Raw genomic sequence first — 26,585 nt, forward strand, 5'->3', positions numbered from 1 at the left:
TCATTTATTTTAATTTGCAGTAACCAAGACTGAGTTACATTCATCTTCCCAGCTGCTGTTAGTGATGAAAGCCCAAGGAATAAGCCTTTTCTGCTGTTGATGTACTGTGTGCCAAACCTCATCTTGAGCCCCTGGCTCCCGCTGTACTTTTCTTGTGTCTGTACTGCTGCTTTGTGATAAACGAAACTTGCAGAAGCACACGTACTGTGGTACAGGAACAAGCATCTTGTCTGGGAGTGGTCAGTGCCGGAGGCTAAAAACTCGTGTTGTGTGTTCATCTGCAAAGCCTCATGTAATAACCAAAGCAAAGTTATTATAACTGAAGCAGGGGTGCTGAGGCTTTGATTATAGATGTCAAACAAAATGGGAAACAAAGCAGCTCCAAGGAAGAACGGCGTGGGCCCTGTGTTCTCCTCCCTCCGCTTGTCACGATGAACTGCTTTTCTTTCTCTGTTTTATTTGCTCTAAAGCCTTTACAGCATTCCCTTCTTGGCATGCCTGTAGCATCCGAGAAATCTCAGTTTACTCCCAGTTAAGCTGAAAAGCTCCAGCTGGTACAAATGATCCCTTGTAAATAAATAAATATACCAAAAAGCCTAGCAGAAATGCTGACTTTTTCCCAATTTTGGGGGGAACACACCTCATAAACAGATCGCATACTTCACTATCTGACTCAAACAGCTGTGTTGCCAGTTCGCATGTGTGGAGATCAATTTCACATTGGATAATTACAGGTTTGCTGTTACCATGACAGATGAAGCTCCTAACCCCTCTCTGGTGGGAGAAACCTCTGCTTTGTGCCCCTGTTGACCCCCAGGGCTGTGTCTCCCTCATCCACTTCACATGTGCAGCACAGTGTGGATGACACTAGGTTGTTCCAGTGGCCTGGGGACCCTCCTCAGGTGGCCAGGCCTGTCAGATGGGCTTTGTAGTCCAGGCTCAGGCTGGGCTCATGGTGATTGCATGGAAAATGACAACAGGTCAGGTATGGAGAGTGCCTTCAGGGCACCCCTTGAAAAATCAGCTCAGTTGTGGCACTAAGCATAAGGAGAGGCTGGGCATTCATGTCCTTCTCTTGGTCTTTTGGATCTAATATCTTAGAGATCTCCAAAATGGCTCCATGGGTTTGACTTCGGTGTGATCACCTAACTCCAAAGATACTGTCATTAATTCTCCTTGTGCTTAGAGATATGTGCTCACTGAGGTGACTAAAGCACTCCGTGCCTGTATGCTTGGGCATGACTGTATGCTTGTGCATGTATGTGTGAACCTACGTACAAATATACTTGCATGCCTGTATGTGCTACCAGCCAGACCTCTGGTGTCAGTCTGGACACTGCCTTTTGTCATGGTTTTATGATTTTTGGTTATCAGTATTCCACACCATAACACCATGTAATGCACTGGGGGTTTGACTGCTGATGCTCAAGTTCCGGGTGCCTGTCTGGAGAAGAAGAACTACATTTCCCCATGGGGCTTTGTGGTCAGCAAGGAGATATAACTCCTGGCAAGGTCACCTGATGCTCTCTTCTTCGCCTGCTCTTCTTCGCCTGCGCTTCTCCGTCTGCTTTTCTTCATCTGCTCAACTGGACTGCACTTCTCACCTCAGCGTTGTGGTGAGGCTATCCACCTTTCAGACACACTCTCTCTCTCATTATATTTTGCTGATACTATATTTAGTAAATTAGTTTGTTCCACCTCAGATCATTGCCGCTGTTTTCACTTATTTTGGGGTCTCCTGTTTCCCTTTTCCGGATCTGCGGATCCCTCCGCCCAGCTGGTCACGGAACTGGGCCGAACCAGCCCGTAAACTGTTGACACCTGTACTTAAGAACAAATGGGAATTACAGGAGCTCTGTGTGCTCAATAAAGCTGTGGAGCAGTGGCAGATAGTGTCCTGCAGCAGCCGGCCCTCCCGTTGGGTGGTTCTAACATACTTCCACCTGACTTTGGAGGCAGAAGCTGTATCCCAGGACATCTGCTGCTGTTCCTGCCTCAGCCACACAGAGACTGGCTCCATCCCATCACAGCAATAGAGCAGTTTTGGAGCACTCTTCTCCCAAACTTGCTGGTTTCTCAGACATGGTAATGTATGGTTGTATCCATCAGCAAAGGCTGGATTCATCTCTGTTAAAATGAAATCGGTGACCACATCAGTGCTGGTGGAAAAGTTTATAGAGCTGCTAATTCCCTTTCTCTCACTCAGTATGCAGAGGAGGGAACGATGTCAGAGTTCCCCATTTGTGGTGCTGCCTATCTTACACTGTGCATGTCACATTTATGATCCCATTGGTCAATTGGTCACAGGAGGGGGAAATTTAGCAACTCCTTACAGACTGCATATCAGCATTCTTTGACTACACGGCATGAGTAAGAAACACAGAGGACAGCCCATAATAAATGTTACAAGGGGAAATACCTTCGACTGATAAGGAGTTGAGTGGATGACAAATCACAAAAGCCTGCAGTGAACCCCACAGGAGCAGATAACCTTGAGACGTACCTGTATATAAAGATTAAACAGCAACCTGATCTTGCTGGAGATTTATAGAGCTTTGCAAGTGTCTTGGTTTCAGTGTTTGCTTTTGCAGTCATTTCTGGGCTTTATTGTTAGTTTCTGTCTGTTGATATTCTGTACGGCCCCAAAAATACATGTGTGGAGAAGTCACCCCAGAAAAAAAAAAAAAAAATCACTGGAGATATTTTACAAGGAGATTTTATAGATCAATATCCCCAGTGAATGAGAAAGATAACCAGGAAAGGGCACAGTGCATCTGTGAGAGAGGTTGTGCAAAGATATAAACAAAAACACGAGGGATAAAATATATTGACATATTTGAGCCTACTGGCTAAATCTGGTTATTCATTCCTCCCTAAGTGGCAGCCACAGTTATTATGGGCTATATATTTTTGCTAAGGCAAATATGTGAGGCAGTAAATGCCTTCGTTAGTATGCTCCAGCAGGAAGGGTAGTGGCTACTGCTGTTATTCAGGGCCTCTCAGAGAAAATACCCCTGAATGAAGAAAAATGTGGCCAGTTGCAGACTGGGTCAAAACCTCAGTGAGGAAAAAAAGTTCTGCTTAATGGCTGAAGCAGGCAGGTAGAGATGTGGTTAGCACTGTCCTGAACATCAGGACAGCACTTCTATGCTGTGCAGAGGGCTAAGCACTGGCACATGCTGCCCTGAGAGGTTGTTGGTTCTCCTCCTTGCTGATCTTCTGCCTGCACACAAACATGGGCACCCCACTTGAGGTGGCTCTGCTGGAGCCGGGCTGGACCAGCAGGGCCTAGAGGTCCTTTCCATCCTCAACCATTCTACAGTTCTGCAGTTCTGTTGTTTCTTACCCAACTCCTGAGTCGCCCTGAGTCTCGCAATGAGAGCTTTGTTGATCACCTTTAGTTCTTTGTGTGTAGAAAGGTTGCAACTTTGTCCAGTTTGCAAGGATGGGAGGGCTGACAAGGGGCATGATTCCACAGCATGAACCGCAACCACTGCACTGAAGAGACTGTTCTTGTCCAAGAACAGTCTGCCCCACAAGGGTGGCTCTTCTTTGGAAAAGGTAAAATTCCCACCAGCCACCAAAATTTGGCTCCCACAGTCTCACCCTTTCAACTTGCAGCCAAAACCTAATGCCTCGGTCACAGTGCAGCAGGCTGGAGTACAGCAAACAGGTTTTTGAGCCAAACCTCCTATATTGGTGTGCTTCCCTATTGCAGATTGGTGAGGAGGAATGGCATCATAAATGTGTAGGTGAAAGTCTGCACTGTCAGAGCTCCATTCAGGAGGCAGGTGGGTTCCCAAGGTTCAAGGATGCTGCTGTTGTGATCGTTTCCACACGTAGAGAGAAATCCCTACTTATCTGAGCAGCAGCTCAGCGTGCAAAACTGAAGGTGGTTACCAGCAGCCACTCCTCATCACGCACACAGAGGGCTGAGTATGCTGCATAATGGTGAATAAAAACACACAGACAGACTTTTCACTCCAAATAGACCGTTCAATAACAAAAAAGGGGGGAAGGACAGATTAGCAGACAATTGAGCTGTTGCTTGTGCAAGTGGAAGAAATAACTTTTCAGGAACAGACCACGGGTCAGGGCAGTGGACGGTGTGGGCGTTCATTGGAGACATCAGACTAAACAGGCAGTGATGTGCTTTACACTTATGGCACTGTGGGGAGAAAAATGTATTAAGCACAGTCAGGACACTGAGGAATAACAAATAACGCATTGTATGGAGAGCAGAAGTACCTTGGAAGGACTAGCAGGACGAACTGATGTTCATATTCAGACATCCAAGATTTGTTCAAGCAGGGTTTTGGTTTAGACACATCTCTTGTTAAGGCTCCAAGGTTTCCAAATCTCTTTGTTTACTTGTTTTCCTTCTTATAACCATGCAGTAGTGAGGCTTTTATTAGATAAATTATCATACTCGTTAAAAGCAAATAACTGGTGTTGCAAGGAAAACCCCATTTAAGGACACCTAAGGAGAAGTTTCACCACTAAGGGAAAAGCGTAGCTCACAACCTCTGACTTCATCTCCACAGTTGTCCTAAATGCTGGCTCAAACAAAAAGGAAACTTTGTGGAAAAAACACGAGCCTATGGATCTCAAAATGTCCCTAGAAGCAATCACCAAATACCACCCAACTTCATCTAAGTACAAAACTGAATGCTCCAGCTCACCAAAGCCCACCTCCAACAGCTATTCCTTCACTTGACATGCACACAATGAGCAAATCCTCTCTCAGCAGCGTGGGCATCTTAAGACCACTATAAATTAATTGCATCCCTACAAATGGGGGATGAAGAGGGAAAAAAGAAAACAGGCAGATGCAGAATTCCATTTTAAAATACGTAAGGAAGTCAGATTATATAGTAATGCAAAATATTTTTATATCATCCCAGCTCATTTTTGTTTATACTGCTGAGTGCTATTTTATTTGTTCCAGCCTTGCCACAGATGCACAAACACTGAGAAAGGAGAAAGAATGTGCACTCTATACGATGGCTTTTAAAAAATCAGAAAAGCGAGTAAAATCCATTTCTTAAGAAAACATTCCATTTAAAAAATCACTATATGTTTATAGAGAAGATTTTTTTTTAACAAAGGTTTAATTTAAAAAGTTAATAGCTGGGTATTCCAGAAGGCTTGAGTCATTCACAGTAATAATTAGGGGGTTTGTTCCATACAAAATGCTTTATTTAACCTTCATGCCTCCATTCAGATAATTATACAAATGCATACATTTAAAGGTTTAAACTCTATTTCAATTCACAGCTCAATTCATAGGAAAGTTGAATACAGAAAAGCAATGCACCAACAAAATATGTCTGAGACACCATTAAAAACGATAACACTTGTTCATTTAAATCTTTGAGAATAGACTGGAATAATCATCCTCTGACAGAATTTCATTAGGGGGGTTCCCTTTACATTATTATAGGGCAAAAAAATCACCATCTTACAGGAAGAGGAAAAAAAGCTCTGAGTATATTTACAATACATACACTATACATAAATACAAGAACAACACTTACATAATATTAATAAACTTATAACATAGGTGTTGCCTAAACACTACATACTATATAAATGCAGAGGAAACTATTGGGAAATTAGATCTTCAGATAATTACTTTTATTATTTTTGAAGAACAGAAGTTTTTGCATTTAAAATCTTTTGAAAAGAAGGTGAAAGAAAAGACTTAAGAAACTACGATGTTTGCTTGCTAGCACTGCTGTTTTTATTCCTTTGAAGTATAGGACTTCTATTGACACTATTATCTCTATGGGGTTAGTGATAATGACCCTCCCTTTTGCATCTTATCGCAGGAAAAAAGACTGAGGTGCTGAACACACTAATTCCATTGTTGTGAACCTTCGGTCCCAAATTAATCACTTTAAAAACTAAGGGATGTTTTTGTATTTTTACACAGGAGGATCTAATGAACGCTCATTGGAATATACAACTTCAGCAACCTGATTAATAAGGAAGAGTTTGGGGCCAAATGCAACTCCATTCTTAGGATTTCATTCAACTAACGCCATAGGGGAATTTGCTTCATCCGTAAATGACTTGGCCAAGAATGGTATTTTTCATTATTCTGCCGTTTCTTCCTAAACACAGCTGAAAGAACTTTCCAAATTAATGATATTTTTGACCCCACATGTTGATAGCAGTGTCCAAATCTCCTTTCATTTGAAGCGTATGCATGTGTGTGTCTGTGTGTGTGGGTTGAAGGGTTTAAGGCTGGCGGTGCGTGAAGCTTAAGTCATTCATTCCTATCTCTGTGTATATTCTATTGTAAGTGCAAATGGGATATTATAAGTTCTTAGCGACAGAGAGCAGGTCAAGGGAGCACACTGTGTAGGTGTAAAATGGAGAACTTATATTGCAAAGGAGGCAATATATAGGACTATAGGGAAAAATAAACTTTTTTTTTCTTTTTTTTTTGTTTCATGACAAAATAAGATATAAATCTAGCAGTGAAAAATACCGAAATCAGAAAACCAGAGACAAGAACATCAAATCTGAATTTTGAAAAAGTTTAGTTCTCCTGCAAAGATTATGGGTCAAACGGCCTTTCCAAAGAAGTTCTTTAATCTAGAAAGATGGGAACAAGGAGAAAGGCAGCATCCAAACCACCGATGTCTGCATTTCATGGTTCATGTTTATGACAGTCCATCAAAGCCATCAGCTACTTGAGCATGTCTCCTGGTTGACAATGATTTTTCCAAATGCAGCCAGGTGCATGAACCAGGTTTAGGAAGTCACAGTATGAACCTTCATTCACATTCTCTTTTATAAATAGTGAGAGAACCCTGAAAATGAGCTGGGGGAAGTGTGACTTTTAAGTCACACAGACGGCCAGGAGGATCCCAAATAACTTGCACAGTTCTTATTTTCACAACAGCTAGAACTTGCATTCAGTTTTGCTAGTCCAGAGGACTGAATGGTTGTTTACTGGATAGTCTACAAATCACTTCAGAAGTATCTCAGTTAATTTCATCATTTGAAATCAGTAAGCACAAGGTGCTGGCAAGTCAGTAAGGAAAAAAAAATCTCTTGTTTTTCAAAAAGACATGAAAAAAGCCCAACTCATTTCATGGTGTAGAAGCCTCGGTGCCCTTTCCTATGCAAGAACCAACACATGTAGAGCTGGAGTCAACTGAACACTGTGGGTTTCTATGGGTGCCACGTTGGAGCACTGCTGCTTTAGAGCAGTGAACTGAGACCTCCTCTCTAACAGCCGCTCAGATATAAGAAACTCACATTTCCTTTCTCCTAACACATTTGCTGGTGCTCTCCTAACATCTCCAGCATGAAATGAGATCTTTTATTTGCTTAATATTTGGAAATTCAGTCTGGGATGGGAAAATAAGCATATGCACGTTCTGATGGGATTATTTCCACTGATGCCCAACAGGTATAAATTGTTACTAAACCAGTGGTCATCATGTGATTAACCTGCATGTATCAGTGTCATAGTTTTCACATGCAGTTTCATATGCTTTTACTTTGCACCTCCACTTTCTTCTGCGTTGTCTTTGTGTGCACACAGTTCCTTCCCTGGCGAATAAAAACCTGTTCTCTCAAACAGCAACCCACTGATGGGAGCATAGCTCTGCATGGATAAACGCTGCATACAAGCTTAGGGAATGGAAAGCATTTCTTGGCATTAGGAAAACCAGTTACATTTTGATCTCCAGTAAATTCATTTTTAGAAGCACAAGTATGAGGGATGGCATTACACTGCTATTTTAAGAATCCATTAGCAACAGTAATTTTTTTTTTTTTTTCTTTTTGACAGAAACCTACCAGATTAAAAATAATTAAAAAACAGAGTGGAAGAAACACAGCTAGTCATTTTCTAGTGAGATCCACCAGCCTATTGATGCAATTGTTTAGGCCACTTAATATTAAAAAAAAATATCCTTTCTCCATTCTAAGAATATCAGCTTATTGTTTGTTACTCAAATAGTCTCTAAACTGATAGTCCCCACCTTTTTTCCCCCACTTATTTCTCCCCCAAAATAATAATTTTAAAAAGGGATATATTTTGACCTCTCCAATTTGAAGACGGTATTAAGCACTGGTATTACAAAAAGGAATAGAAAAGTGAAATATGGTGAACTCCACAATTCAATGTAGTGGATTTTTCAAGAGAATATGCTCTGGTGTATAACCTGAAGAAGGTCCATTGCTGGTTTTGTGGTTATTTTACTATAGAATACCATGGATATTTGTGGGCAAATCAGATGCAAATTAGGAAGTAATGCCACAAAACACAATGATCTCCATTTACACCTACTTGGAATCCATATGGATATGATAAATTTGTAAACGAGGATCCATTTTCATCTTACATATCTGACAGACATTATTTGAGAAACTAACTAAAACTCTTAACAAAATACATCAACATGAAAATACAAATGGCACTTTGTGTTTGCTTCTGTGCTGCATTATTGTTCTCAGAGTTTAATTTTATTTTCATCTTATTGTTGATAGAATCCCATAAGTTATTGCTGTGTAAAAGTATAGGAACATCCCATCAGTTCTAATAACAGGCACTTTCAGTTTCTGTTTCATCTTTTAAAATGGATTTTAGACTACCGTGCTGGAGTATATGAGCATTCTAAATGTCACAACTGCCCGCTACCATTGGATTGTTGGCATACTACTGTACCTTGAAGACTGAACACCCCTGGAATCAGCAAAGAACAGCTGCCTATTTCAGCTCTGCAACCTTTTTTTCAAGACGCGGTGTAGTCAGGGAAATACAAGCACAAATAAAATCAAATAAAATCAGAGAGCTTGCTGGTACTGTATCTGCAGTAAATTGCCAGAAGGAAAACAAAACAAAACTTTTTCATATGGTTTTCATTCTCATTAAGTGTTTTGTTTTTTTTCGTTTACTCAGTCAAAGGCATTCTGAATGTTGACTTATTTGATACTGAAGGACTCAATATGACTTCACTATATCACACGCTATCTGCAAAACAGCAAAAAAGTGGCGACTCCATTTTGCAGAGAAAATGTTTCTGCCAAAACAGAATAATTTACTTCTCAGCATTTTCTGTGTAAGCTTTGCAAGGCATTATCTAACAATTTTTTCTTTATGAAAGCGGAAGGATTTTTAAAAATGTACTTCATTTAACCTATTTACACCCCATGAAAAACCGTGAGTTTGAAAATACTTTTCCACTATCACATATATTACAGAATATTTAAACTGTTACAAGTATAGTAAAATACTTTCAATGCATTTCAATTTCTAAAGATGCAGTATCCTTATAGCTACTTGTTTTTTTCTACTAAAACCTGCTTTGCTGCTGCAGTTGATCAGAAATCAAGCATTTTTAAGGTACCAATGGGTATGACTTTGTAAGCATATTACACAGCAACTGGAATGCTATCGTGACACTGTGAAAATATAACAATCATCTTTAAATCTGTGTGCTTCTCCAATTATAAATCACAGGCAAAAGCATAATACAGTAATATGAGCTGGTTTCTTAAGAAGGTAGCACTTTCTTTTATTTCCAATTTATTTTAAATTCTTCATCTTCTGCTTTGTTTTCACAAATGTGTTTGTTTTTATCTGCTGATGGGAGGAGGGATGTGAAAATGCTGGCATTTATATGCATGGGTGTTTGGGTGAGCATGTAGCAGGGCAAATTACTTTAGACGCATTTGCTGCGGAAAATGTGGTTCCTCACATGACCTTTCCAAACCAATGTTCAAACTAAAAAATAAGCAGGGTATTAACAGTGAATCTTACTCTGATTTGAGGTATCCAACTTCAATAAAGGAGAAAGAGATTTTTTCCATTAAACATCTTTTATTATCAGAAGATAAATTTATAAATGGTAACTAGAATACATTCTCAGTGTAGCTAATGGAAAACGAGATTTATGATCACTGCTATTCCATTATTAAAGGGGAGAAAGGTTGTCCAACTACTTGTCCATGCTCTGTACTGTAAGTTTATCCCAAGCATCAACATCACTGATGTAATTTTTAACACTGTTAATTTTGTTATACATTACTCCAGCAAATAATCATATATACAAATCAGTCTAAATCTATTTCATTAATTGAAAGCACGATAGAGAATAAGGAATACTGCATCTTCACCCCCAGTAAAAACTGCCGTTGCAATGAGCCAATGTTACAGTGCTGAATAAAACAGACGCTCAAAAAATAATGGCAATTTAAAATTTAAAAAGTTCTGTATCAAACTTGTTTACTCATTATGTTTTCATGTAATGCTGGCTACTGAGATTTGCTGACAAATCCATTGAATCTTTTTTGGAAACACCTGCAATCTGACACTTCATGGCAGAGATCGCCACGTAAGCCATAATGCTCAGTCGGTACTACCCATCCTTTATTCATATTGAAAAGCATAAATCTGTCTGTCTGAAAGGATAGGGACGCTGTATTTTTGTATTTCTCAACTGCTCAGTTAATTAAGACGGACTTACTGTGCTGTGCCAAGACAAGATCTGGTATTTCTGCATGCCACATGTGAAGTCAGCCTTTACCACTGTTATGCAATGCCGTGCGTGCAATGCACTGCGGTGAGTTGTTGTGATTTTTGAGGAAACCACGCTGGAGCAGCTGCCCTTTGTCTCTGCACAAGCACAGGAACTTGGTGGAACACAGGTGGAAGAGCGCCCTGAGAACCTGGGGGATATCCACTCCATGTCCCAACACGCTCCTTCCACAAAGTAACCTCTCTTAAAATACTCCCAAAGAGGAAAACAAAAAATATTCTCACAGAATGGAGACAAGGGGTTCGCAAAGAGTGATTTCTGCCCTGGGGAATGAGCTTCCTACGGGATCTCTGTGCAGTCAGCACAGGACAATTCAAAGCTGCATACCAAAATTTAAAGCCTCTCAATTGCTCTTGGAGATTTTTAATTCCAATTCACTACACAGAAGCCTGAAGAAGACATTAGTGCCTCTGAGTTATATTAGCCCCTGTGAACAGCATCAGAGAAGATCTCTTATTGTTTCTCTTGAATGCTAACAGAATGTCCTTACGTGTTGCTGGTCAAATAAATTTCATTTTCTATGGGGGAGAAATAAAATCACAGATTCTGCTGCTATTTAGAAAATTAGTTGGTAAAACATTCTTGGAAAAGCAAAATAATTTTATAAATTGACTTTTACCTGACCTGACTTCTTCCCCAAAACACTGATGTTGTCTGATCCATTTAAAGGGAATGACCTTAAAGTACATAAAAGATAGACCTCAGATGCAATCCATGAACCACCTCAGGTACTGCACTGACTACCATTTTTGAAAATGAAAGAAGTAATGCTGTTGGCAAAAACCCAGTTCTGTTGCTCCACAATGGCTTATGGGCTATCAAGAAGCTCTCATCTGTTTCAGCCGTTTTAAACTGCATCAACACTAAGTGCTGCTTAATGCCCAGTTCTGAGTTGGATGCTTAAATGCTACAAAATTTCACAGAAGTTGATCACCAGTGCAGACGGTGGGAATGGGAGAGACATTTTTTCCACTATCACAGAATCAGAGAATCCTTACAGTTGGAAGGGTCCTCTGAAGGCCATCCAGTCCAACTCCCCTACGATGAACAGGGACACCACAGTGATATCAGGTTGTCCAGGGCCTTATGTAGCCTTGCCTTGAAAATCTCTAGGACGGGGCATGAACCTATGGCTGCTAATAATTTGTCTGCAGTTTCTATATTGACCACTCACCAGAGGGGATACTGAATAGTAACAGTACTGAAGTTCTTCTTTTGGGGGACTGACAGATTATCCGGTATCGGGGAACATGAACAATGTATTTAAAGATAATCAAACTCTGGAGCGCCTAAGTGCTGTTATGATGTATTATCCCAGTCTTATTAATCCTCAATTAACTGCAATTACTTTCAGTGTGTGCAAGGGTTCTCTGTTCTGCTTCTTCTTAAAGATTATCTTGACTTCAGAACCTGTTCCCAACATTACAGCTAGTATTTAGGGAATCAGAACTGAATTCAGACTGATCTAACCTTTAAAAATGAACAAGTGGCACCACAAGTTTAATCTGTGCAATTTCTGGAAACAAATATTTGTAATTAAATGCATTGCTGCAAAAGACCTTTATGTATACATCTTTTATCTCTAAGCTATAAAAATCTCAACACTTAAAAAATCTTGCCAAGCCTTCTCTTTGTCTCATTTAGCTGAATAGGCAGATCCTTGTGAAGAAGGAAAACAGAAAAACACTATTCTGTTTTCACGAACAACTGATGACTAGGAGTTTCTCTCCCCTACATAATTTAATTAATACAAATTGATTCACAATTACAGAGCTGTATGGGAATGATCAAGAATTTCCTTTTATTTAATCTGAAAAGGCTTGGATTGAAAATCCCAGCAGAGGCAGCCACTGATACCCATATAAAGGAGCATTTGTATCATAATAGACAGCTGGCAATGTCTTGTTATTCTCTAACTCCCAGGGAGAAACCTAATGTCTTGCAGAGCACCACTGTACAACTGTTTCTTCTTCCTACTTACAGTTCATCCACTGACTCCTCAACACTCAGCTCTTTCCTTTATATGTTTTGCTTTCCTGACACAAGTAAGCATTATGTTTAAGGAAATGAAAGTACTTAATTGTGGTAACTAACAGGTCAGTGAAACCATCAGGAAGATTAACTTAAATTATCTTACGTGCAATTTCTGCATACCTCCCTTCTGTTGATGTGGAGTAAATTATTGTCTTGAGAGCCATTTTACTCATTATTGCTTTTTCTCTGCAAAGAGACGCAGCTGTTTCTTCTCTATTTTGCATTGTTGGTACATTCAATTCCATTTCATGGATGGCTACACCACTAACCTTGGTACTAGAAAGTATAAGATCTGACTATTTCCTCATATTCAAACACTGTCATGGGGAAGAGGATACCTGCATGAAAGAAAACTGCACTTTGAGAATGGGGTAGTAGTTTTTAGATTGTTTTTTTTCTATATTAATCAGAAAATAGTTCTAAATAAGTTGATGGTAAAATACAGATACTTGACGCTGTACTTGTAACAGAAATGCTGCTGCCCCTTTTTTGTTTGACAGACTTCAACAACAACAAAAGAAAAGAAAGGAAAGGATAAAAGAAAAGGGTTAAATGGCTGGTGTCTTCTAGGGCATAATGACAACTTGTGATACAACATTAAAATGCCACCATTGTTATTGCGAAAGTCAGCTCCAGCAACCCTTCAGCTCTGATGGTGGAACCTCTCCAGCAGGATCTTCTCGCCTACTCCTATGCAGCTCATCAGCTCCTATGTAGTACTGCTCAGGCTGATGCTGACACTGGCCAGGTAGTATTCAAAACAAGGGGAAAAGAAGGGATAACAAAGGTCTACCGTTCTTGCTCTCATCATCATCATCATCGGTTTGTGGCATCTAATCCTCCAATCAGCAGCGATTTTTCAGGAACAAAATGTCCAACAGCTGAAAAAACATACAAGCTATAAAGACTTTTTTCTCAAAGGATGCAGCATGTAAAATAATGCCCATTCCTGTAGCATTTTGACTGCTATTTCCCTGGCGACTGTGATGACACCTTTGGGGTAACCATGCTGAGGGGCAGATGGGGTTAGCTTCAGATGGCGAGGAGAAGAGTGGCACTTCTTTTCCTGCTATTTTTTTTTTTGTTATTATTTTTTCTTACAGACAGCAGAGACAGCCCTGCCTGCTAACACTGTAGAAGGGGATTCAGCCCTGCTGAATTCACTCCGGGTAGTTAAGAGACCCAGCTCTTAAGCTCGGCTGGAATAGGTAGCGTTTTTCAAACCAGCATGTGCCTGCGGCGGTGGAGCGCCAAGTGATCTGAGCGGGAAAAGCTGCGGTCACAGTCTGCACACTTGAATGGCTTCACTCCTGTGTGCTTGCGGTAATGCCTCGTCAGTTCGTCGGAGCGAGCAAACTTCCAGGTGCAGCCTTCCCAGGTACATTTGTAGGGTTTTTCTCCTGGGAGAGACAAAAGAAAGAGAGAGGGGGGTGGGAAACAGGTGGTGACTTTTCCCTCATTACTCTTAATCCTCACAACCTCCTCTGTAGGCTTCCCGTGAACACCCACTGCCTAGGGGTTTCTTTAGGCCAAATTACACAACTACTATGTACCGAATCTGCTGAATATAAGGAAAGGGCCTTGTGATTTATCATTCCTGTGGCATTCACATCACTAAGAAAATCAACAGGATTAAGGCACCAATATAGATCCTACCTTGCAGGAGTGATGCGGGGATTAGCATAAGGACAAAGGGCTGTATAATTATTCTCATGATTACTGTACAACTTAGCTAGCCTCATCCCATCAGGCTACACCTTCTCCCAAAACAGACAGCCTGCCCTGTTTTTCAGCAAGTTATCAAAGGCTTCCAACTATTTTTAGGAAATTTATGAAGGTTTCTAATTATTTGGATAAAACAACACTGCAGGCCATTTCTTAGCAAGCTGATAAAAATGACTGATCATTTCCCAAGGAAACATAAAAATTCAATCAGCAAAGTGTTCTCTTTATTTACTGCTCTCACTCACTTTCAGTAAAATTAATTCCATGTGCAAGATGTTACCAGGAATGGCGTATCATTTTTAAAAGTACTCCGCCGCAGGACTCGCACAAAGTTGTTGATAAAATCCCATTTACTTCAATGACATTAGACTTGGGCTAAGAACAGATTTTTGGAAAATCCCACCCTCTGCTTTTTATTTGAAGTTAAGCATCGTGTTCTGTCTCAGCTTCTGTGTTGCACAATGCCACAGCAGGAGATTAATATGGCTGATCCAGACCTTGTGTTTTGATGAAGAAACTGTTATAAAATTCCATTTTTGTCATCTTTGAAGGCCTTTCTTGTTTGGGATTTTTATCACTGCTCATTAATGCCTACAAGTTAAACACTCTTGGGAATTACCTTCGTCCCACAGATGAGCATGCTTCAAAAATGAGGAGGAGAAACTGTGTGAGGTCCACATGTGTGTTCCCTTGGTGTGTCAAAAGTGATTTCTTACCTCCCCTTCCTACACCAGTTAACCACAAGCAGGACAACATGAGAGCATCTCTGCAACAACTGTTTCCTTCGTCAGTTATTTATTATCGTTTATGAATCATAAGCAGCTTGCAAGATGCTATTTCAATTTTACAAACCAGTGATGCAACACTTGCTGTGTCGTAGACAGCACCGCCCTCCAAGTGTTTCTGAAAGTCAATAAATGTTTTGCTGAGAGACCAAAGTTTCAAAATCACTGCAAAGTTCAAACAGGTCTGAGAAGCGCAGCTGAAATGGATGTTGCTGCCTTTGTCAGGAAATCAGATGCTGTACAGGCCTTGGCCACCCGTACGATTGTCAGCAGCACTTGAACTCACTGGGGTGGTACCTTCTGGGCTCCATCTGGGCTGCACTGCAGTTTTGGTATTGAATAGGGTAAGAAACTGTTGCTGTGAGGAGAAACCAGTGATCCAGGCTCCAAGGTGACAGAATCACAGAATATGCGGGGCTGGAAGAATCAAGTCCAATTTCTGGCTCCACACAGGACGACCTAAAACCCAAACCCTGTGACTGAGAGCGCTATCCAAACACTCTTTGGTCTCTTGCAGCTCAGTGCCATGACCACAGGCCCTGGGGAGCCTGTTCAGTCTTGACCACCTGCTGGTGAAGAACCTTTCCTTGACACCCACCCTGGCCCTCCTTGCCGCAGCTCCATGCCATTCTGTAGGCTGCCATGAGGCCTCCCCTCAGCTCCTCTGCTCTGGGCTGAACAAATCAACAGACTTCGGCTGCTTCTCATGCATCTTCCCCTCCAGACCCTTCACCATCTTCTTTGCCCCTGTTGGACACTTTCTAATAGTTTTATGTCCTTCTTACACTGTGGCACCCAGCCCTGCCCCCAGTGCTGGAGATGCACAGCACAGAGCAGTGTGGGACAGCCCCTCCTCTCACCGTATGGCAGCACTGGGCCTGCTGCACCCCAGGATACGGTCGGCCCTTTGGGATGCCAGGACACACTGCTGGCTCACATTCAGCTTGTCATCAACCCAAACTCCCAGACCTCTTTCTGTAGGCCTGCTTTTCACTCTCTAATCCCCTAGTATCTAAGTATACCCAATGCTGGCTGGATTTGCAAAACCCGCAGTGCAGTCAGAGTGCTCTGCCAGCATTCATGTCACCGACCTGACTTTAAGGGTCTCAACAGAGCACAAAGCGCAGAAAAACATTCACTGTCCTCCTGTGAGTAGGACAGGCAGGAGCTGCATGGCAGACAGCACATCACGCACTCTTGCCAGTGACAAAGTGCTATAAAATGTGCCCCGATCTGCCACTGAACTATCTTGTGTATGTGTCCTTGCTGCAAACGGTTGGTGTGAAGCACTGCGCAATATAAGTCTTCCTGTGTGACTTGGCAGGTCTACCCAAATAGCCTTGTCACACCACATGAACAATTTATAAATGAAGTGCTTGCTGCTTCCAGCTTTACTGTAAACATTCTTCTCTTGAAACTGTGATCTTGCCCCCCATTGCTTTCTTTGACTACAGAAGCCTCCTGAACAAAGCAGGGAGGTACTTCCCATGCTCTGGATCCTCACTGAAAAAGATCTGAAAATCTGTGTCTCTGTTGATCCCAAGATCCTTCACTGCAATAGCCACTTTGGTACAAAAAGTTCCAAATTGTCTTCTGTGGTAGAAAAGCAGTGGGAAAACCTGATGCAGGAAGGGATGGAAGATGACAGAAAAATGCCAGAACTAGTTTGTTTGTCCTTTAAAAGGGTATCACTGCGGATAGGAAATGGAAGCCAGCCAATAGGAAGATGTGAGCATGGGTCACCCAGCTGAAGTTCCCAGGTGTTGCTTTGAGCCCTTCTCCTCAATGAGTCCGGCGTACCCAGCCCCTACAGAGCTATGTGCACGGGACAGGACTAACTGCATTCCTCTCACGCTATTTACACCACTGACGGAAAATATCTTTTACAAGTTCAACCCAAGGAGACCTTTCATTATTTTCAATTAAATATAGACGTATAGCGTAAGGAAGAAAAAAACAAGACAATGCAGTGTTACTCTAAAGACATTCAGTAATATGCACCTTAAAAAAGCCACTGTCAAAGAAAATTTGAAATTCAGATACAGTTTTCCCTAAAGATTAATGACAACATTTTACACAAACCTAGTTTTAGGGGAAAAATTACAATTTTCTATAAAACTCCTACATTATCTCTGGATGGTTATGCGCTAGAAAAAAGAAGTTCTTATTCATAGGCAGTACTGCATTAACTGTGAACCTTTTGCTTGGTAATGGCCAAGTCAAAGTCAAACACTAGACCATTTCAACTCGGGCACTTCTGCCTCGTGTGAGCACTTTAGATGAAATATCTAAGACACTCTCAGGTTCAATGTACCTCTTGTTCTTGGGCTCCTTCAATAGCTCAGCAGATGCCAGAGCATGGGCCTCAGAGTTACTGCCATGCACCGAGGCACTCGAGTGCTCATTCAGCTCTGCTCTCAGAGCAAAGGCAGGCTCCTTGCCCTAAGTAGTGGAAACATGGGAATGGAGAAGACAAAATAGTGGACAAGTTCTGGGAAACAGCAGGAAACATAGCATGGAAAGAAACTAAGAACCTACGGTAATTAGGGACAAAAAGAAAACTGGAAAAAGAAAAAACACCATTAGCTAATTTAATCTTCTGAATCTGTAAGGTTTTAGACTCGTAGAAGGAGCCTGTTTAAAAATAGAAGCCTGAAGCTGTGATCATTTTCATGGGAGCTAGCCTTCTACTTCCCCACCAGACTTTGCAAATTCTATTACTTGGACCTGAAATCTGAAAAAATGATCCTGAAACATAGAGAAATCACATTCTGGTGGTACCCTACAGCTTTGCAAGAAATGGATGGTAAACAGTATATCCTGACAGTCATTTACACAAATAAAGTGAGACTGAGAAGCATGAGAAGATTCCTCTAGACTGTTTGCTGTAGAAAATGAGTATTTTCTATTGTCTGGAGGGGAAAAGTTAATTAGAAAGTTTTAAACATATGACTCAATGCCCTGGATGGAACTAGTCATTTTTTAATCTTCTAAAAACAAAATATCTGTTTCTAAGAGCCCTCCAAAATATTGCCTTTTCTAATTCAGATGCCACAATCCAAATTAGTTTAATTAGTACTACTATATTAATTTTCCTACGCTACCATGACGCCTCTCACTTAAGCACATAGGAACACAGTTACAATAGCTATTCACACAATCTCTCTAAAACTCAGGCAAATAATGAATTAATAATGCTGAATAATGACCATTATTTAGTCAATCCTTCAAAAATTTTCTGCCCTCACTACAGTATTCATGTACTCTTAACTTCTGGAAGATCATTCATCCACAGAAATAAATCTCCCCCAAACTTCTACTTTACCGTTCAGTGACATTCACACACTCCAAAGAAAAGATGCCATACGTTGATACCAGCAATTCATCACATCGTGTAACAGATGAAGGAACCACAACCTGCTCCGCACGAGCATTTCTCACATAGTACACTCCTCAACAATTTTCTTCTGCCCACCAACTAGCTGCAATCACAGTATTTGATGCTGATGCTTCAAAGAAAGGTGCAACAAAAGTCCTATGTAAAGAGTAATAAGGTGTGCTTGCCAGCATGGAAACTGCTCAGGAACTCCATAGAACAGAGCTGGGCTTGCGTTCTCTGAAAATGCACTGACTGAAATTGCAGATACTCTATTGTACACCTGTAGTCTGTTTCATTTGTGTATTATTTAAGCTTCATTTATTCATCTGTTTAGCAGGCTTTTGGCAATTATGCTATTGAGTAATGATGAGGTAACTGTCTACTGCCAGGACAGAAAACATCCCAGTGATCTAGAAGTGACCAATTTTTTTCTGACATAAAATCCTTTCTTTCTCTGTTATTACAGGTGATGTCATGACCCTTCCCAACTATGTCCCATCTATCTGCTTTTTCTCCATGTAACTTTCACCACGAATCCGAGTTCTTACTTCTCCTCTCTGTGGCCCCTTCTGCAATGGTAGTCATCATTTTGAAACAGATAACATTTTTACGTCAAGTAAGATTCACCAACAAAGTATACTCAGGGGAATGTTGAGGATTACAGGCTTAGCCATCTAGTCAGATTTCTCTGCATTTAAGCTTTCATTATCCTGTGAAAGAGCCATGTGCTAAAATTCAATTTTTATTTAGAAGGAAAAAGTTTGCAAAACACTTGAAATGAAACTGTTTACAGTTTTGTGCAGTGTTTCCAAACAAGGAGCGTGGGAGCGTAAGGGAGATGCTGTCCCTCACTCCATTCACAAACTACAACGGCTTAAGCCAAACTTGCATGGTTTAACGGGTGGCTCCTGCCCAGCTCTGCTACTTACAGCCACATCTTTATACATTCCTTATTCAGTTTCTGTTGTCATTAGTCTTGGAGGAGTATTCCCCACAAAAAAAAACCCAACAAAACAAACCAAAACAGAACAGAATGAGGTACTAAAGAGTTAGCCCACAACAAGTTGAAAGCGAACAAATAACACAGCAACCGTGCCTCTGCCTATGTCTGATGATATTACATATTCTAGTTGAAGTCAACAGGTCTGCAATTCTGCAGGGTCAGGACATCTCAGAGTTATTCCTGGTTTGGTTTCTGCTGCGGAAGTAGTGTGCAACATACGTGGAGCACTATGCAAAATATATAGCATTTAGGATTTATGCCAACTGGGTTTCAGCTCTCATGTAAACACCAGAACCATTCTAAAACACAAACTGTGCGACTGCGAGAGTGAAAATCAGAAACTGAAAACCACGAATAATGGGTAATTAGAGTTTGCATTTCTACTAAAAGTAAGTGATTTCAGGCAGAAATCTTTTTACAGCAAAAACACCATCTTATAAAGAGCATTCTCAGGCACTCCTGGCAGGAAGAGGGCAGCTTAGCTTTTAGACACAAGGAAAAGGGAAAAATGACAACTCATGTTCTGTGTGACATTTTTATTAGTATAATTTTTTAATGAAAAAACATTTGAGCACTTATAAAGCACTTTCCAACTTCAGAGTGCCTTGCAAAGATATCTTTTTACAAAAGTATATTAATACTTTATAAAAGTCTGGCTTCATAATAGCACCGTGTAACAAACACTGTGTCTTCTGCAGGTAGGAAAACCAATGCAGTGAGCACAAGCAGCCTTCCCAAAGCTGCACAGAAAGTGAATAGCAGTGTATTAGGAACAACTTACTTTCTGTACGAAGACCATTAGATCTCAGTTCCACCCCTCTGAACGTTTGAAATATTTTGGATCATCTTGATTCAAAAGCCTAATTCAACTATTCTAATGTCTTTCAAAAGGTGATTTTGGATCTCTCTTTCCAAATTATCTTTTCGGTGAATACAATGAATTTGAATTTTGTTTCAGCATTGTTGAAATATGCAAATTAAAGATCTTTCTGGGAAGAGATTAAAGTTTCGTATCAGTTTAGTAAGTCTGGGAAAATAATTTCAACGAGCAGAACAGGATGTACAGTGCTAATTGTGACGTGTCTTGAAATTCAGGTTTTTTACTCCTTGTTCTCAGGCAAAGCAAAGGGACATGGTTACTTCACATGAACAAAATGACTTCTTCAATTCAAAAGCACAGTGAAAATCTGCACTCTTAAACAACAGACAGAACTTCAACTGATTTCTGACAGTTTTAAAAGCAATTATGTTCAAGCTCTGATTCTGATAATTCAGATCCAAGTCATTTTCCCACATCACAACACACAAGTATCTTTTATTTCACTGTATTGTTGACTATGAATGCTGTTTGTCACCCTGGCTCTCCTTGTCACTCCCTCTGCAAGAGCAGTACTAATTCAGGACTGTAATCTATTTCCTTCTCTTGCATATTGTTCCAACATTCCTTTAGGTTCAGCTTCAGTTTACTGCTATTCTATACAAATAAGAAAAACTCTTTGTTTTCAGACTCACAAGAACTAGATTCTCCATAACTCCACCTCTCCAAATTCATCTCATCAGTCTCAGCCCTGTTCTGTCACTGTACACTCAGAAGAGAAACAGTTCACACATGAAGCTTTTCTTTCACATTTTCACTCCTCAAAGTTCTGCAGAGACTTTGTCCCTTGGTTGAACATACCCAGCACTATGTGAGAAACAAATGAAGTAACACTCTGTGACAAGGATTGGTTATGTACCTTACCAAAGACGTATCTGAAATAAAATGATAAACACAATGCTTATTACAACAGTAAAAATAACATTTTTGGAATTGTAAAAGGCCTCTTCCCACGCGCCTGAATTCAGGAGTCAGATCATATCCCAACAACAGATGTCAAACAGCATTTATTAGATTTCCTGATCATTTTTTCCATATGTCAAGGTGATTTTTCACATGTATGTATGCACATACATGCACACCAAAGTATATGTACATGCTTACATATATGTGTATATCCACTTGGAGCAGAAGAGGGAATGGAAATTTCCTTCTGGTCTGCAGCCACATTATGGGAACATTAAAACTTCAGTTCCCTGGGAATGATGACATTTTTCCTTTTATGGCAACATCCACTCACAAAGAAATTTGGGAAAGGTGATGCAACAGGCCTCTGCTTACATCAGCAGCCAACTGCACACAGGATGATAGCACACCTGCACAGTGACTCTATTTTTCTAGGGTGCTGCTGCTCTGGGGTTTAGTCTGGATTCCTCAAATAAAACATCATTTTTTATTTGTGGTCCGTAACTGCAAGGGAGATGGCAATTAAGTGACATTTCCTTTCCCATCTACAAGAACTATGCCTTTGATTCTGCTCCTGCCACTCCTCCTGGATGCTCCAGGACTTGCTCCACCATGTTCAGCAAGAGCAATACTGATGTTTCATGGAATGAAAACTAAAACCAAAACAACAACAAACAAACAAACAAAGAAAAGTCCCATAGTAATAATAATAATAATAATAATAATAATAATAATAATAATAATAATAATATTTAAACAACAACCAAAGACTCCAGGGGATGAGCTTTGCTTCATTCAGAGGGCAGGACCCTGGTGTGCCACTCTGTTCACAGAATCAAAGCATTAAAAAACCCTAAAAACTTTGCTTGCTAAAAAAAAGAACTGTGAATAGCAGTGAGCTTTTCAAATGTAGAGATACCAATTTTATCACCACAAAACATAGAATAAACAAATACAATACAGAAGAAAAATATTAACCAACAAAATACACAAGATGAGGGAAGAGTCTGGGAGATCATTAGAGTTAATGTAACCAAGATACCACAAAGCTTTATATTCTGAGTAGAGAAAATACTGAAATATAGAAAAGAATCACCTGTCCTACATATCCGATCTTTCTCTTCTCACAGGAAAGGAGAAGTTTTGTAGAATTTTCCCATTTTTCTGCTTACTCATTTGCAAAAAATAAAGATTGAAAACACTAGCGTTCAGGCTCTGCTTTCTTTTTTTCCTTCGAGGCATGGGAAAAAGCAAAGAAGAAAAAAAACAACAAAAAAGGAAATTTGAGTAAAATATTAAAGCAAAGGCTTTTGTGAAACTTACTTGCAGTTACTCTCAAGGACTTTGTTTCTGACAGGCTGCCCTGCAAAGGATGGGCATGAGCAATTCCACTCACGCTTTGCAAAGGACATGTGGGGATCACCAATACAGGATGTTCCAGCAGCAAGTTGCTATCCGATTCTCTGCCTGGGATTGGAAGAGCGGGCTGCAAGAGTTAAAGTCCGTGGAAGCTCTGTGATGTGTATTTACTTCTCTAGGTGTGGGTGCATCTGGGTGCAACATCTGGGAAAGCACTTTGGAGGGAATGGGATTAGAGAGGTCTTTCTTGCCTTCATGCCACTGCAGAGTTACATAGAATGGTAGACCACAATCATGCCTGAGACCTCAGATGAACTACAGTTCTTTGGAGGTAGAATACTAAGAACTAAATGGTTCACTTAGAGAAAATTCTATTCTGCATAATGAAATCATCATTATTCCCTTGTGCCACACACAGACAAAACACATATGCACCCCATATTTACAAAGTCAAGGGGCATGGTTGCAAATATTTTTCATAACCTAGAGACTGAAAGCAATCACAGACACAATTAGACTTGCTTTCCCATCAAAGTGCCTTGGAATAACCATGTGGGCACCCTTCCATATCGGCACAGCATCAGACCTACAATGCAGAGAAACGACTCCCTGTGTGTAAGGTGAGTTCAGAGTTTGCAAAATGCGCCAGAAATGAAATCATTTAACTTTCCACAGAGCAGCTTTTGGAAGAGAACTGGATGTACAAGCTCCCTGTGGTATGGACACCTGCCCGTAAGTGGCTGGATTCGGACAACTATCTCAGTACATTCAGGCAGCTAGTACAGGTTCATATCTCTGAACATCACCTTACCACGATGTGGTGGCGTGGGTGAGTCTGCCTTTATACCCTGGTACATAGTCAACCAGCAGAATAATTTGTGTTTCTTCTAAATAGAAACTGCATGAAGAGAAAAAAACTAGACATGAAGACTTCCATGAAATACACTGGTTTCCACACTGGAAAGCTCTACTGTTTATTGAATCTGGCAGTAAATTTTAAACACTACAAGAAAATTGTTTCTTAAAAAATAAAAGCGTCACCCAATACAAATAGAACCTCCTATCTTACTTAAAGCAAATTGCTTTTAAAACTGGCTTTGTTTGTTTGAATTCCTAAGTTCTGGAACAGTGCAGGAACCTGCTGCTGCAGCTTTATTCACCCATCAGGTTTACGTGCAGGAGGAAGAGTTCTGGGATAAGAGCCTATGGAGCACGTAGGACATGAGAAAGGAAAGCTGGGCTTTTGAAGAGAGAGTCTGGAGGGCAGGTGACAAAGAGACGTTAATTTTAAAGGAGGCCAAAAATCTACACAGTTCAAGTCAAATCCAAGAGGATTATTTTAAAAATGTTGCTTCCTCCCAATACTTGTCTAAGGAGGGATTACAAACCTGTAAATATTTCTCTGAAACATATAGCTAGCAAAAGGCATTAAACAGACCTTAAGAAAACAACAGGTAATGAATGGAGTTTTAAACCTACAGTGCAAAAATAACTTTTTTGGTGCCTCCGACTTCTTAAGTCTGCTCTGAAATTGCTGAAAGGAAAAAGTGAACAAAGACTAATGACAGGGGCCCTTTCATATTAAAATAATATATGGAGCAACAGTGAGCGTGAGGAATGCAATGTTTGAAAAAGCACAGACTAAATAAAACACCCATGTACTCACTAGCCCTCTCTCCTCTAGGGTGGTGTCTCAACCCAGTGAAAAAGGAACTTCTTGGGGAGGAAATGTCATTTTCTCAGGTACAAAATCACATTTCTGAGATGCTTAGTGTCTCCATGTAATGCTGGGGAGAACACCCTGACACTGACAAGTAAGTTTCATTACGTCTGCTGCAAAGGTATTTGCTCTCATATCTCAGGAATGATATAGGCGTTGATCAAGGACAAAACTCCGAACACTGAAAAAAATCATTTGGCCCAGGGTCTGCATTCAGCACGATTCTGTGAGTGCTGCCCCAACTTCTGCAGCGCTGGCACCAAGAAGGGTGATTCGGACTCAGTGTTGATTGGGACTCACGGATGAAAAGCAGAAGTCAGCCCTGTGTCTCACAGGAGGTGCTTCAGACAGGGGGGAAGCTTCCATGCCTTCCTCAGCCTCTCAGAGGCAGGAGCAAAGCCACAGTCATGCCTATAAGACTCCCACCCTGCCCTACAGTAATGGATTGAATCCATTCCCACTTCTCGCCTAATGAAACATCCCAGGCCTTTGCTGCCATTGACCCCAGGAAGCAACTCTGCCACATTCCTCTAGGAATCAGTAACTAATGACTGAAAGTACAGTTTCAAGGAAAAAGAAATTGCCTACTACTCCTACAACGATGGCTATAAGAAAAACACCACAGAAATGAGAAGACAGAAAACAATCTCTTCTGTATCAGATGTTGAAAAATCACATTCCTTATAACCTTAAAGCTGGCATCCTATTTCTTTATTCAATTCTTCAGGATGATTCACAATTTTAAACTCCTTGGGCATTTTCATATGGTAAAAGGGTGGCCACATGAAGCTAGAAATGGATTTAGCTGTGAGCAAGTTTAGATGTGAAATCCAACGTAAATCAAAATCCCTTTAAATAACTATGTAGTTAGTGGGTTAGATTTCTCAGGTCATACTGCCTGTGCTCGGCACCACTTTGGCTGTGACGCATTCACACCACACAGTGTACTCCACACACTTAGAAGAAAGGGAAGATCTTTAAATATACTCCACATGTAACTATCCATTATACATTTCAAATCTGTGTTCTTTACCAAACCCCCTAGCAGACAGGATAATTTGCCTCTTCAGTTTACATAATATGGCTCAAATTTACATGTGCTCTCCATTTACGAGGAGACAGATAATGTCTATGAAAACTGGGTCACAATATGCAAAGGTTAGTTTTGGTACCAGTTGGCCTGTCATTTGGGTTGAAGTAGGATATTACAGACTAGGATTTATAGACCAGATAGCCTCTGAATCAGAATAGAAGATGTGGCCAATGCGACAGCTTGCCCCTGTTGTGTGGAAGAACTTAGCAGTGCACATAGTGCATGCCCAGGGACATCACCGAAGGCTGGCAGTGCAGAGATGGGCTTCCTCCAGTATCTCTGCAGGCAGCTACAAACTGTCATTTTCTTATATTCACATTTTCTATTATTTAATGCATTTTACACCAAGACAACTGAAATCAGTACACACAGAAATGGCTCTGTGTGTTTTTCTTGTGATAACTGCTATCCATCCAAGAGGTATTTTCACTTTTTCAGAACTCATTTGTAATGTTATGGCACTTAGCCTAGAGGATCCCAGGTATCTGTTCTTAAATTCCCTCTTCCCTTAAAGCTCACTTCCTTCATCTCTCATCTTTCCATACACAACCTTTATCCAACACTACTATGTGACTGAAACTATTACAGCAATATGAAGTCTGTTCCGAAAGTAACACCTCGTATTGTATGATGTTGGCTCACAACATCAGAAGCAGATGTTGGTGGTATGGCAGCAAAGGTTGAACCTTTCCCCCAGTATTCCGTTACATGTTGCTGTGTGACAGATGGCAGCAGGGGGGCAGTCTGACAAAATGGCATCTGACATGGAAGTGCATCTGAAGCAATGGTATGTCATTGAATTCCTCTGTGTGGAAAAAAATGCACTCACTGATACTCCTTGAGGCTTGCTGAACTTTTGTGTAGAGTAAACAGTGTATGTGAGCGCAGTGAGGTGGTGGCAGTACATTTCAGCAGTAGGGAGAGTGATGTAAAAGACAAACCACATTCCGGATGGCCAGATTTTTACAAGTGTATCATACAGACTCTTGTTCATCACTGGCAAAAATGCATAGCTAATGGTGGTGACTACGTTGCAAAATAGTGTTTTATAGCTGAGAGTTTTCTCTATCAAATAATGTAACTGTGCTCTTCATATCTGTTGTGGTTTCCATTGAAATAAATAGAAGGTGTTATTTTCCAAA

The 26,585-nt window shown here is 40.6% G+C and overlaps 1 protein-coding gene across 1 annotated transcript in view; it reads right to left on the reverse strand.

Annotated features, from left to right (window-relative positions):
- Nucleotides 1-13,814: 13,814 nt before the first annotated feature.
- The window catches only part of KLF12 (KLF transcription factor 12), a gene marked incomplete at its 3' end in the record, with an annotated part of 258,378 nt that continues 245,607 nt past the window's right edge, over nt 13,815-26,585 (reverse strand). The window contains exon 7 of the mRNA XM_079549022.1: nt 13,815-13,996. Within this exon, the coding sequence (XP_079405148.1) occupies nt 13,815-13,996 (182 nt within the window). The remainder of the gene's footprint in view (nt 13,997-26,585) is intronic.

Source organism: Tetrao urogallus, assembly GCF_951394365.1.
Source record: "Tetrao urogallus genome assembly, chromosome: 1".
Taxonomy (NCBI): Eukaryota; Metazoa; Chordata; class Aves; order Galliformes; family Phasianidae; genus Tetrao; species Tetrao urogallus.